The 12,105-nt window shown below is 34.2% G+C and overlaps 2 protein-coding genes across 4 annotated transcripts; both read right to left on the bottom strand.

The window, feature by feature from the left end:
* Window positions 1-3,310: 3,310 nt before the first annotated feature.
* LOC17897412 (sn1-specific diacylglycerol lipase beta) lies at window positions 3,311-7,780 on the bottom strand. 2 transcript variants are annotated; one of them, XM_023777343.1, is made up of 14 exons: window positions 7,358-7,780; window positions 7,082-7,220; window positions 6,656-6,875; window positions 6,442-6,542; window positions 6,060-6,181; window positions 5,889-5,980; window positions 5,628-5,733; window positions 5,193-5,347; window positions 4,814-4,920; window positions 4,582-4,703; window positions 4,397-4,494; window positions 4,108-4,316; window positions 3,635-4,007; window positions 3,311-3,545 (listed from the first exon to the last, which is right to left on the bottom strand). In XM_023777343.1, the coding sequence occupies exons 1-14, from the start codon at window positions 7,616-7,618 to the stop codon at window positions 3,467-3,469; spliced, it is 2,184 nt and encodes a 727-aa protein (XP_023633111.1). In that variant the 5' UTR covers window positions 7,619-7,780; the 3' UTR covers window positions 3,311-3,466. The 2 variants fall into 2 exon arrangements, with proteins under 2 accessions (XP_023633111.1, XP_023633112.1); XM_023777344.1 differs by lacking the exons at window positions 3,311-3,545; window positions 3,635-4,007 and having other exon boundaries at window positions 4,159-4,316; window positions 4,397-4,436.
* A 796-nt stretch (window positions 7,781-8,576) lies between these two features.
* Window positions 8,577-10,933, bottom strand: LOC17896926 (vesicle transport protein GOT1). 2 transcript variants are annotated; one of them, XM_006303345.2, is made up of 7 exons: window positions 10,846-10,933; window positions 10,172-10,221; window positions 9,704-9,795; window positions 9,545-9,625; window positions 9,339-9,436; window positions 9,047-9,122; window positions 8,577-8,837 (listed from the first exon to the last, which is right to left on the bottom strand). In XM_006303345.2, exons 2-7 carry the CDS (start codon window positions 10,197-10,199, stop codon window positions 8,805-8,807), a joined length of 408 nt encoding a protein of 135 aa, XP_006303407.1. In that variant the 5' UTR covers window positions 10,200-10,221; window positions 10,846-10,933; the 3' UTR covers window positions 8,577-8,804. The 2 variants fall into 2 exon arrangements, with proteins under 2 accessions (XP_006303407.1, XP_023645825.1); XM_023790057.1 differs by lacking the exon at window positions 10,846-10,933 and adding an exon at window positions 10,601-10,619.
* Between the last annotated feature and the right edge of the window lie 1,172 nt (window positions 10,934-12,105).

Raw genomic sequence — 12,105 nt, 5'->3', positions numbered from 1 at the left:
GAAAAACGTATAGGTTTTCTTGTTTTTTTTTATAAAAAAAAATTGTAAGAAAAATATAAATTAAAGAGGTATATATAAAATATCGTGAACTGTGTGTGTGTGTGTGTGTGTGGTGCCATATGCAAATTAGCAAAATACTTTTAAACGAGTGGAATAAAATTCAACGTAGGAATTAGTTACAAATTTTGTCATCGTAAAGTTCATATATAATAAGCCTGTGGTTTTTCCATAAAGTACATTTTACAATATTGATGGAAATATATAAAAGAGATCGAACCATATCGTTATTTTATTTAACTTTTCAGTTTTTTTTTCTAAAATCATAACTTCATTTAATTTGAAGTCTATAAAATGGGGAAAATGTATAGATTATATAGCTAGCGTATATGGGAGGCTCAAGATATAAAGAAGGAAAGGAACCATATAATAAACAATGTAAATGCCTTTTTCTTTATAGTGATTACTGACTAAAGCTACGTAGTTCTAAGCGACGTTAATTTTAGAGAAGAAGAGAAATATGTGGTTTCCTTCTTCTCTAGTCTCTCGACACAGACCTAAAACACACAGAGTCTTCGTTTACGCGTGTCATGTGAAAGCGCAAATAATAATAAGGTTAATGGGCAAAAAATGCAAAGCAAAATTAGAAAGGGGAGTAAAAAAATATCTCTAATACACGTACGGACCACGGTGTATCATCATCATCATCATCAGTCGAGAGAGGAGATGACGACGACTCACTTCACCCACCCATCCTCCTTCACCTAAAAAAGCTCCATCTCTTTCTTCTTTCTTTCACAATTCTTTATTATTTTGACATTCTCCTTTGCGACGTTGACATTTTCTTTTCTTTCTTTTTGTTTTTTACCATGATGACGTTGACATTTTTTATATTATTATTATTATATATTTAATATAAAAAAGGAGAAGAAAAGTGTTGCGGTATTATATATTAACGATCGATAATGGGTTTGTTCACAAAAGCACAATAATCATTTGTCATCAACAAAACCGAAATAGTTATGTGGTTTGGATTAATGACACTTTCGATATATATATATATATATTATATATTGTTTATAATTAGTTTCATCCTTTAATTTTTAATCTACTCCTTCTTTTAATTTCCTCGATAGATATGTCTATTGATTGGAGAGGAGTACTCTCTTTGTTTCTTTCTATTGCCAACGGATCGACACAATTCTTTTTGTTTCTACAACACTTTTCTCAATTACATTTAGAGGAGAAATGCCTGGAAAATATAAAAGATAAACGAGATAGCACGAGTGTAATTAGCATAATAAAACCAAAGAAAAAGTGTTAAATATTGTAATTTGTTTTTTTTTTTGGTTGTTGTTGGCACGAATAACAACAAGGAAGAGTTTTACGCGGCAAGGGAATAGAGTTTGACTTTGATGAGAAAATGGAAATGTTAGGAGGAATTGTCGCAGCAGCAACGAGAGAGACTGAAAAAGCTACAGAGCTCTGCTGCTGCTGCTGCTCCTCTCTCTCTCTATCTAATCGTAACACAAATTAATATGTTTTTGCTTTGTTCCTTATTTGACTTATTCTTGTGTCCGTTGAACTCCCTTTTTTTTTTTTTTGGTTTTAAACGCTTTTTACTTTCTAGCGCTTTTAGACAATCGAAGAAGATTGGGGCAAATCCATGATTCATGAACCATATATATATATGATCCGATCCACTTACCAGAAAAGTGCGAGTCAAATATATTCTTTAATTAGGGACATAATCAATGTTCTTTATACTATATTTTGTATCTACTTTGGGTGTAAATTGTAGTAACATTGAATTAAATGCATTTCTTCAAAAATTTTGGTGAAAAATATTTAAACATTAAAAATTTGGTTTTAGATACTTTAAGAAAACCATAGGTTCACAAAAAAGAAAAAAAAACATAGAGTAGAGACTCGCTCCACACCACACCTGTTCTTGTATGATTCGTTAAATTTAGTTATAAACTTTAACTGTATTAATAATGCTAGGACAGTATTATAATTCTGAGATATTGCAACATCTAAAACGATGAAGTTGCTCTCTTACTGGTACATCATTTAAATTGAGGAATTAGTGGATTTTTTTGTTTTTGTTTACATTATTACATTTAAGTCTTTTAAAAATATATTTAGTTAAAATCTAATTAAAATTTGTAAACTAGGAAAACATAAATATTTATATTTTTTTTATCAAAAGTTTGTAAAAATTTAGCCATTACTATGAGACTGACTGTCAAAACCAGAGAAGTCCATATTTAATGTCATGCAATTTTAAACAGACGGGTCCAACTTGAAACAACCTTAGATGTTCAGTATGCAAGTGTAACAAAGAGAGAGAGAGGAGAGAGGTCATTCCTAATCTTTGGAGATTATTTTGTTAGGATCATACAACCATCACCTCACCTCAATACTTTACTTTGAAACATGTTAGACCAAACATTCGTGAGACTTGACCAGCCATCTTCAAATATTGTATAATTTAGTGGAAGACTGTCCAATTTTGGGAAAAGATATTCAAAACTGATATAAAAACTTTCGGTTCATTAAGGAGAAGAGCCTCCACAGAGTCCAAATACTCAGCTTCTCCTCTTTTTTCAACTTTCAATATTATGCCAAAGAATACTTATCAAATGATTCCCCCAGTTTATAGATTATGATCTTTCTACAGCATATCCTAAGCAACTTGAGATATCAGCTTGCTTTTTTAAAAAAACGAAAAAATGCTGTCTCCAAGATACTGTTCCAATAAACAATATCACTACACTAAAGTTAAATTATTAAAACCATAATAAAGGAGATATATACTCTGATAATGCAATGATGAATTTATCCATTTTCTCAATAAAAATTGCGTTTGCTAACTAAGCATGGAGTAAAGAGTTTTTTATAATCAGACTTCTTATGCGATGTGTTCAAGTTTGTCAAATAAAAGAATCTCAATAGTACAGTCTAATGCCCTTTTCTTTGAACATTATTACTTTGCTATTCTCCAGTCTCTTTTTTGTTTGTATAACTTGAAGTGTTTGTAGTCAAATTTGGTTCGAGCTTTTATTCCTTTCATCTTTTCCATACTGACAAATTCTTCTCTTCAAGGAAGCTGCAGCGAGGGTTCTGAATTTTTTGATTCTAAATAAATGCTATAACTTGTTACAAAAGTAAACAATATAAATTTGAAAATCTTTCCACAGTAACGACCAGCCGACAAAATACATCTGTAACATGTCCTAACAAGTCTAAGGTTCGATCCCTTCTCCTAGCATCTGGAAACTCTTAGTGGCCTCCGCAAACAAACAAAATAAACATAAAAAAAGAAGACCAATCTGATTTTGAAGATATATGAAAAGGTTCATTTCGTTATGTTCAGTTGTTTGTTGTATGATACATCTTGTATCCATAGAAACATATGCACATTGTGTTGTATAATTAATCAAAGTTTAGAGAAACCTGTTGTGTGTCATACTATATCCGATTCACTTGTCAGATCGAAGAAGAGATTCCTAGATTCTAGAACCTTCTGCAGTGCGTGTCTACATCTGAAGTAAGAACACAAGAAATGAGTAACTAAGATTCAGACTTCAGAGAGTTCGACAAAAAAAATTAAAGTTGTGGTTTAAGGAGTTACCTCCAAGGAAGATGATCAAGGAACATTGATGGAGAAACCATAATTTCTTTAAAGCTCTCTCTGTTTGCAACATAAGCTTTGTAACCATCAGTCATATCACAGATTGGCCATCCTCGCCATATCGGCACACTCATGTTGTTTCCTTCGGGTACTATATGAATGACTAAACCGGGCAGGAACATCTCGGGAGCTTCATCATCATCTTCTCTTGTTGGGACTGTTTCCATAAACTGAGACACGGGATTATCCTCCGAGGCCATACTGTGAAACGGGTTTATGAACTCTTCAACATCTTGCTGCATTTCTGCTTCAGCCTCTTCCCATATTGGGTATATTTGATCTTGTTGTTGCAGGCTTTCCGGTGAATCATTAACTTACACCAATAAAAACAAGACGAAGCAGATATTTCTCATTCCGTATCTCTTGATGAAAAACTAAAAAGAAGAGTATCAGAGTGAGATTAAAGTTGTTACCAATTAATGATGGCATTGCTTCTTCAGAAGTTTTTTCTTCCACATTTTCTCGTTGGCGTTTACTCGCTGACAAAAACCGACGTGCAAGTCTGAAAATGAGTGCTGTATCAGCTTTTGGGTCCTGAGACAGTACTTTGATTGCTGCTACTTGGAGCCGGCGTATTGATCCATAGGAAAGTCGTGATGAGAATTCGTTATCAAGTACAATGCTGTTGAGAATTGCATCAAGGGCCTAAAAAGTTAGTGACTTAAACTAAATCATTAAAATCAGCATGGTTCAAAAATCTACCTTGTAACAAATTCTGAACATGCATCTGCCACAGCTGAATCTACACATGGGAGGGGTCCATAGGCATATACATATAGGTTAGGGAATCTGCAACGAAGCTACCCGCCAAAAAGAAGAAGGGAATAATCAGAAGTGAAGGATAAGTTAAAGAAATGTGTGTAACCTTTTATTAATAGAAAACATACTCTAATTCCCAGTAATGAGGCGATAGCACCTCCTAAAGAATGCCCAACAATGCGAATGCTGTAGCCATCACACTCACACCCATCACCAATCAATGAGGACAAAAACCCAATTGATCCTGACTCTGCATAGTCGTTTGTATATTACGTTTTAGAGAAGCTTTGTTTTGTGGCAATTTATGAACACATATCGCAAAGATTCAATACCAAGTGACACTTATAGCTTAACTCTTACCTCCAAAGTTGGGGTCGCCTTCTATTTGCATAAATAGATCTCTTGCAGCTTCTACTATTCCCGAATGTCCGTAGTGTTTGCGAGATGGATCCATACCATGTATATGGCTGACAGATCAACACATATAACAGCAAAAAAGAGAATCATTACTCCTGATGGGGCGTGGAGTACTGAGATTTCACCATAATCAGAAGGACGAGAGAGCATACATGACTTGAAACATCAGATTTTGTAGATTTAAGTTATAAACTGAGTAAATTGAGATATTTTAGATTTACCCATCTACTAATAATTAGTTAGGCTGTGAAACCCTAAGCATTTTATTTGAATCTAAACTCAAAAGCACAATTATTCTAATAAGAAAGAGATAGAGACTGACTTTGTTAGCCCATCTAAGTCTTCAGAAGTTAGTGAGCATGCGCGGCCTAAACCATCAGTTATGAGGTCTTCGGCCGTCTCAGTTCCTCGAACAGCAATTACAACACATCTAAGATAATGTAAGACAACAACGAAATATGTTGCTTTACACTTCTCCTGCCACACCAGAATAATAATTACATGAACATATGAGAAAGATTCTGAGACGCTAAAACGTATCAAACAACTTTGATAAACAGATTATTTTCTTCAAAAATAACAAAATTACAGCGAATCCATTTCCATTGATTGTGTCAGACCATATCATAAAACAAGGCATACAAGATTATCTGCTTTGGCTTGCCTTGGTCGTGGGACCATCATAATGAAGGCACAACATTAACTGATCCATTTTCAACTTGGTTTTGGAACAGAAAATCAAACGGAATAAACTTACCCTACAAATTCGACCTCTTCGAAGAACATGAGCAGGAAAATTTATGAACTTAAGGAAGGCAGCTGCATGACCCCGCCACCAATTATCACCATCAAGTTTAGGCCGCCTGCAAATTATCGCAAGGAAGATTCTACATTAATATCATACAAATTTGTCCGTATCAAGATCAGACACACAAGGGAAAAGTATGGAAGCTGGAATGAATAAACTTCAAAGAAACAAGTTGAGTTTCTTCAAACGAGCTAACCAGATATAATATACCATTTACGGCTCCAAGGTGTTAGAATCCCTTGCCTACAAATCCATGTGCATAAAAATAAGGCAGGATTTCTCCCAACATCAAGCAGTGGCCCCTGCACAATGCCACACACGCAGGTTAAAGATATCTACCATTTAAAGAAGTGATTTGGAGCCTGTGTTGTTAAAACATACAGTATAAGCAGCTTCTGCAAATTTATGCAACATAGCAGCTTCCTGAAGATGGAATGCTGGAGCTTCCATACAGTCCTCATATGATTCAGGAAACTGGCTCTTATTTTGCAGCAGAGCAAGGCCTGAATAGACAAAATTAGTTAGATAAGGTTCACATACTGAGATTACATACAACACAAAGTAAAGACAAGAGATCACAGCACAACCACAGTCTAAAAATGTAATAAAAGAAAGAAAACAGAAGTCTCTGGCTTAAATTATCAACCTTAAAGATCAATATCACAAAATCTAGTTGTTGACTGTTGAAATGCAAAGCCTGAGAGACTTCTCTACGTTTCTCTTTCTTAGATACTAACAGTTGATTTAAGTTTCAGATCTTAACCTGCCAGAAATTCTAAATGGCCAGTGCCTGATGCACGATATGAAACAAGGTCACCTAATAGTCTTGCAACTGAACACACTTCGTCTTCCTCAATAACACCCCTGATGCAGAGAATCAATTCGTAAGAGTCTGAACTCGTGAACTTGTTATAAACAGGAAATCAGTTTCCATGACATTAATTTGATGCATACAAATGCAGAAAACAAAAACTTACATGTATTCACGACGTCCCAGACAGCACAACACTTCCCGAATTCCATGGTCAAACACCTCCTGATAGTGAGCTTTCCAGGCATCATCTTGGGTAGCATAGAAAGACCGCCATTGCAAGATATCTGATCCCGTAAAGCATTGTGCCAGCGCAACAAAGCAAACAGTGATCAAGAAGGCAACCTGGAGCGTTTGCTTCCACTCACGTGTATCTGGAGATAACCCTGAGCAAGGAAGTTACTAAAGAGATTCTTAAGCAAGAAAAAGTGCACTGATAAGGTTAAAGAGCTAGGTAGTTGAACCATAAATAAAGCTTGAATGAGAGGGAAGATAGACATGCCATGTTCAACCCCATCAAACATACATAAGGATTTTTAAATGTCCAAGTACTAGACTATAGACAAGCAAATCAATGTAAGTCTTAGGTTACCTAAAACGCAAATCCTTGGCATTCCATCACGGGAAACATATTTGGCCACACGGAACATAAGGTAAGTTGCACCTATAAATTGCAATACAGTAATTACCATAGCAAACCGAGTCCACCAAAGCCAGGTCTTATACTTCAACTGCACATCCAAATATGAAAAATCATGACATTCTCTACCACTAAGTCAACGCCTATCATTGAAAGACTCGATTTTTATTTTTGAAAGAAATTCAAAATTGAGAGACAATGAAAATTGAAAGAGATAGAGAAAAGCACCTTTCTTTGGAGGCTGTTCTGAGTAGGAGAATCCATAATGGTCATAGCCATGAGTTCCTGAGCAGTACCGACCTTAACCATGGCGGCGAGTTTGACGCCGGCGGCAAAACAAACGGCGAAGAGGGGAAAAAGTTGGCCGGCGCTGTCGCAACCTGACTCAGAAGCGAGAGTAAGAACACCGCCGGATAGAATCACGAAGAAATTGGCAACGCCCAGAATCATAATCGTTCTCCTAACTCTCCTCAACCTGGAAATCCACATGATTTGACGCCCAGTGATGTGCCCTCTGGGTTTTGTTGATGGTAGTCGGAGATTAAGCGGGTTTAGGTCAATGTCTCGCCGAGCAAGAAAGCACGAAGAGACATCTCTCCCAGAAAAAACCCGCACTGACGAATATGTCCGATCCTGATAACAAATTTTTGATCTTTCGCTGTCACTTTTAGAAATTTTTGTCCGTACGAAACAAAACAAATAAACAAAACGTGTAATACTTTTAATAAAGTTCATATTTAATATTAACTGTCTTTAAATATGTTGTTGATTCGTTACCAAAAAACTACTTAATTATTATTATTCCCACGTTACATAAATCAAAATTGAGTTGGCACAAACAAAGATTGGAGTTATGTACAGTTGCAAATATTTGTTTAACGAAAGATTAAAACATTTTTAAACTACAGATTCCGTTGGCACAAAGATTGGGGAGTTCCTAGTTGCAAATATTTGTTTATAATTTAAACGAAGGATAAAACTACTTTTGGGATATTATAGAAAAAACGTTAAGAGATGTGAACTGTGAAACAGGGCAAACGCAAAATTGAAGTTTAGAGTAACTGAGAGCGGATTGTATTTGTATAGGGTTTTTTCCTCAAACGCAAAGTGTCATGTTTAGAGATGAAGGAAAATTTGGAATCAGAATGCTCTGTTTCCTCTCTATCAACGGGCATAGGAGTAGAAAGAGCTATAATAGTAGTCTTATCCGATGCAAGCTTGGCTCCACTGACGCAGTTGTCAAGGTTTTGTTTTTTTACGTTTTGTAGTAGTCTTCATCTGTTTCACAATTGAGTAAATTTACTGAATAGATTAGTTTCTTATTTCCTCAGATGCGTACATTAGAGAGGCTTCCTTAGATGACATTTAGGACTTTTTAGTATACTTGCCTAGGAGAAGTGCGGATTTTAGGAGCTTTGCAACATTGACTGCATTGTGTGGAGTTATATTCACGTGAAATACTATATTTACACGCAGGAGCCATATGAATAATGAATATGTATATAGGTAAAAGACAAAGCAGAGCAACGACTCTGTCATGGTCTCTAAAAAAAAAGAAGAAGTAAGCTGAAGCATGTGATTCTGTTTTTACAAGAAGAAGAAAAAAAAAAGTAAGCATCAGTTGTTTTGGAATTCTAGAGAGGCCGAATAACCAGCCATGAGATTGAGATCTGTATCAACGAGAACCTCTTACAAGTTGCTCAAGAACCTGCACAAGAGATCATTCCAAAACAAATTTCAAGACACAAAAATTTTAGCAAGAAAAAATAAAATCCGAATTGTTCATAGCTCTAAATCCTTTTATGCGGATCCAATATTTTTACAAACTACTTTGCAGGGCAACTCTATTGGCTATATCCATTTACGAGAGAGGCTAACTTAGCTACCACAAGGGAAGTGTTGTTGAGGATTACTTACCATGAGTGGATACTGTATTATCCACCCAACAAACGGAATCTGGGAAAGGAATGCCTTTACCGTTGACCAAAATCCGCTGTAAAGGTAGTAAATGCGTATTCAATTAGACACAGTAACAAGCTAATTATTCAAGCAAGAAGTGAAATACAATCATAATCAATCTGTAAGCAAAGATTCTTGTGTGGTGTTTGGTTCTAGAGAGAAACAATACAACAATTTCAGCCTGCCTTGATATTTCAATTTCAAAAAGCACAATTATACAAGAAATTCGATAAGAAACATATGCTCTCACCCGAATAGGACAATGACACCGTATATCTCCAAGATAATGCCGACTATGGGCCAACGTACAAATATAAGAAAGAGTCCAAGGATGAAACAGACAGTGCCCTTCAAAAACAAAAATAAAGATAAAACCAAATTGATATGTCACTATGAAAGGCTCATCAAGAGAAACAATTAAAAGAGATTAGCATTAAATCAATCATCTATGTGTACCCTCAAGTTGTTAACGTTGGTAAATAGTCTCCAAGTCGACTGCCAACCAAGTAAAAGGCCAACACCTATCAACCAGAATAACTGACACACACCCAAATGAGATTCAAATGTTGGACCGTTCTGTAGACTAATGTTTAGAGAGAGTACAGAAATTCTCACGTTTCCTAGAGCGAGCAAACCTCTGTCAAAGTACAAGATGACACCGAGAAACGTAAAGGATAAACCAAAACCAATGAGGCCCAACCCAACTTCTGCAGAAATTCAAGAAATGTAAAAAACATGTTCGCGAAAGAAAATTGAAGTAAAATCAGTAAGAGGTATCCAAAGGAAGATGTTAGAATCTATAACGTGTTCACGAAATAACACGTACTTTATCAAGTTTGTGCTTTCTATTACTGATATAATTCATGTAGAAAAGATATAACACGTCTTTAGAAAAAGATACAAGAATTTCTACCTTGATCTGTTCAGTAATGTTTATAATACATGAGTAAAAGAAGTGAACGAGTTAAACCACAGACATCGCACCAACAAAATGCTTACAAATAACAAAAGAGTTCTACCACAGAGCAGCACATAAAAGAATTATACAGTGCTGCAAATGCATATTTGTGAAGAAATTCTTACTTTTTTGTTCAGTTATTTCGTACACCATCTTGGTAACTCTAGTCTGAGATCTGTTTGCGAGAAGAAAAAGGCACCATTAAGATAGAAGCTGGAAGAAACTACCTTTGAGGTAAGCAAAGCTTAGATACAAAGGAGAACAAGTGTCGATAACATGTCAAAGACTCTCAGACACGGCATAAAGAAGAACATAGTAACATCTCCCCGAAACAATCTTCAAGCTATAATAATATCTTGGAACAAGTCCAAATTTTAACAGTAAAATTTAACACAGCCACATAGTAGAATCTCACAGCCACAAATTGACGTGTGAATTTCATATCTCAAAGGCAGAGAGACAGACGTAACAGCTTAAAAAAGCTTCAATTTTTCATCTTGTCTAGAGGATAGATCCTAAAATCTAATTACCCCAAACCTACACAAATTAGCTACCTTTTTGCGGTTTCCCGAAACTACTTCAGCAGAAGCAACATAGAAATTATCAAAAGGGAAACATTGTAAGATGATATTCCAGGAAACCCGTTACTGGAGTCAACCCAAAATTAAGCTCAAGAACAAACCAAGTTCATCATCAGCATAAAAGTTGCAATCTTTAACCCCAAAAGATTGCAATCCTCCCCCAAACAAGCTCGAATCTCGAATTCATAACAGAAAGGAAGAGATGATAGACGAGTTACCGTGTAGTGGGCGATTACACGATCTGGCGATTCTTTTCTTTGACACCTTCCGAAACAAAAAAATACACATACGAGAACCGCTTTATTCATAATTTTTTTTTTTTTTTTTTTTCCGACTATAATAACACTTTTATTAAGTTTCAAAATGTTATTTTTGTTTAATATACAGTGAAACCTCTATAAATTAATAATGTTTGGACCTTAGAATTTTATTAATTTATAGTGATATTAATTTATCTATAAATTAATATTTATTATTTTATAGTGTAAATTAATAATTATTAATTTATAGTGGTACTTTCACTCTTAAATTTTTTTAAAATTATGGATTGGGACAATTTTACAAAACAAGAATAGTTTTTAAGATTATATAAATTTTTATAGTTTCAAACTGAATTCTATATTTATATAAAAAAAAAAATGAATTCAAAATATTATAAATGAATTCCTATCTATACAAAGTACATACATGATGACAAAAAAAAATACAAAGTACATACATAAATTCAAATTTATGATTAATACCTCAATTGTTATCTTTTACCATCCTATGAAACAAACAAAAAATGAATATAATGCATATTTATAAATAGAAAACATTAGAAATTTTTTGTTTATTTTATGATGTTATGGAATATATTATAAGATTATACATAGTATAAAAATATAATATATTTTTTATATAGATATGAGGTCTAGGAGAAATTCATTTTTAGAAAAAACTAAACGCATATTTCAACATAACTACTTATTTATATATATATATTAGTGATTATTAATTTATAATATTATTGGGACTATATTTACATAGGGATTTCAAAAAAACTTATTATCTTATTATCTTATCGAATTTGGTTAATTTTTATATTGGTCCGACTTGGTAATAGAAAAATTTATTAATTTATAGTGTTTATTAATTTATAAAGTATTAATTTATAGAGGTTTTACTGTATTACGAAGTCAAAGGAATTTCTTATGTGTACATTCGAAAAACACACGCTTCTCAGCTTCTGTGAATAAAACTTGGTTGACTAACATATATATACACACATGCATTATTGCATCAAGATCGCATAACTTTTATGATCATCAAAGATTCTAAGGTTAATATCGGATCTTCCTTACAAGAGAACCGCCTGTAGATAAAAAAAAAAACTAATAACTAATTTTTTGCAAAAGCGAGTAAAAAGAAAGGAATAAATTGCAAGATGAAGATATGCAAAATTGGCAACGAATATGCCAATCCGAGGCGTCAAACGA

The sequence above is a fragment of the Capsella rubella genome, unplaced genomic scaffold (assembly GCF_000375325.1).
Source record: "Capsella rubella cultivar Monte Gargano unplaced genomic scaffold, Caprub1_0 scaffold_1, whole genome shotgun sequence".
Lineage (NCBI taxonomy): Eukaryota > Viridiplantae > Streptophyta > Magnoliopsida > Brassicales > Brassicaceae > Capsella > Capsella rubella.
Note: the sequence above shows the minus strand (reverse complement) of the source record. Positions and strands in the feature narration are given on the sequence as shown.

Coding starts and splice junctions, on each gene's coding strand:
- LOC17897412 (XM_023777343.1), bottom strand. CDS start 7,618: ATGTGGATTTCCAGGTTGAGGAGAGTTAGGAGAACGATTATGATTCTG. Junction 6,182..6,441: donor CCATTTAGAATTTCTGGCAG/GTTAAGATCTGA, acceptor TTGTCTATTCAG/GCCTTGCTCTGCTGCAAAAT. Junction 4,008..4,107: donor AGCAATGCCATCATTAATTG/GTAACAACTTTA, acceptor TATTGGTGTAAG/TTAATGATTCACCGGAAAGC.
- LOC17896926 (XM_006303345.2), bottom strand. CDS start 10,199: ATGGTGTACGAAATAACTGAACAAAAAA. Junction 9,626..9,703: donor GTTTGCTCGCTCTAGGAAAC/GTGAGAATTTCT, acceptor GGTGTGTGTCAG/TTATTCTGGTTGATAGGTGT. Junction 9,123..9,338: donor GGTGTCATTGTCCTATTCGG/GTGAGAGCATAT, acceptor CTACCTTTACAG/CGGATTTTGGTCAACGGTAA.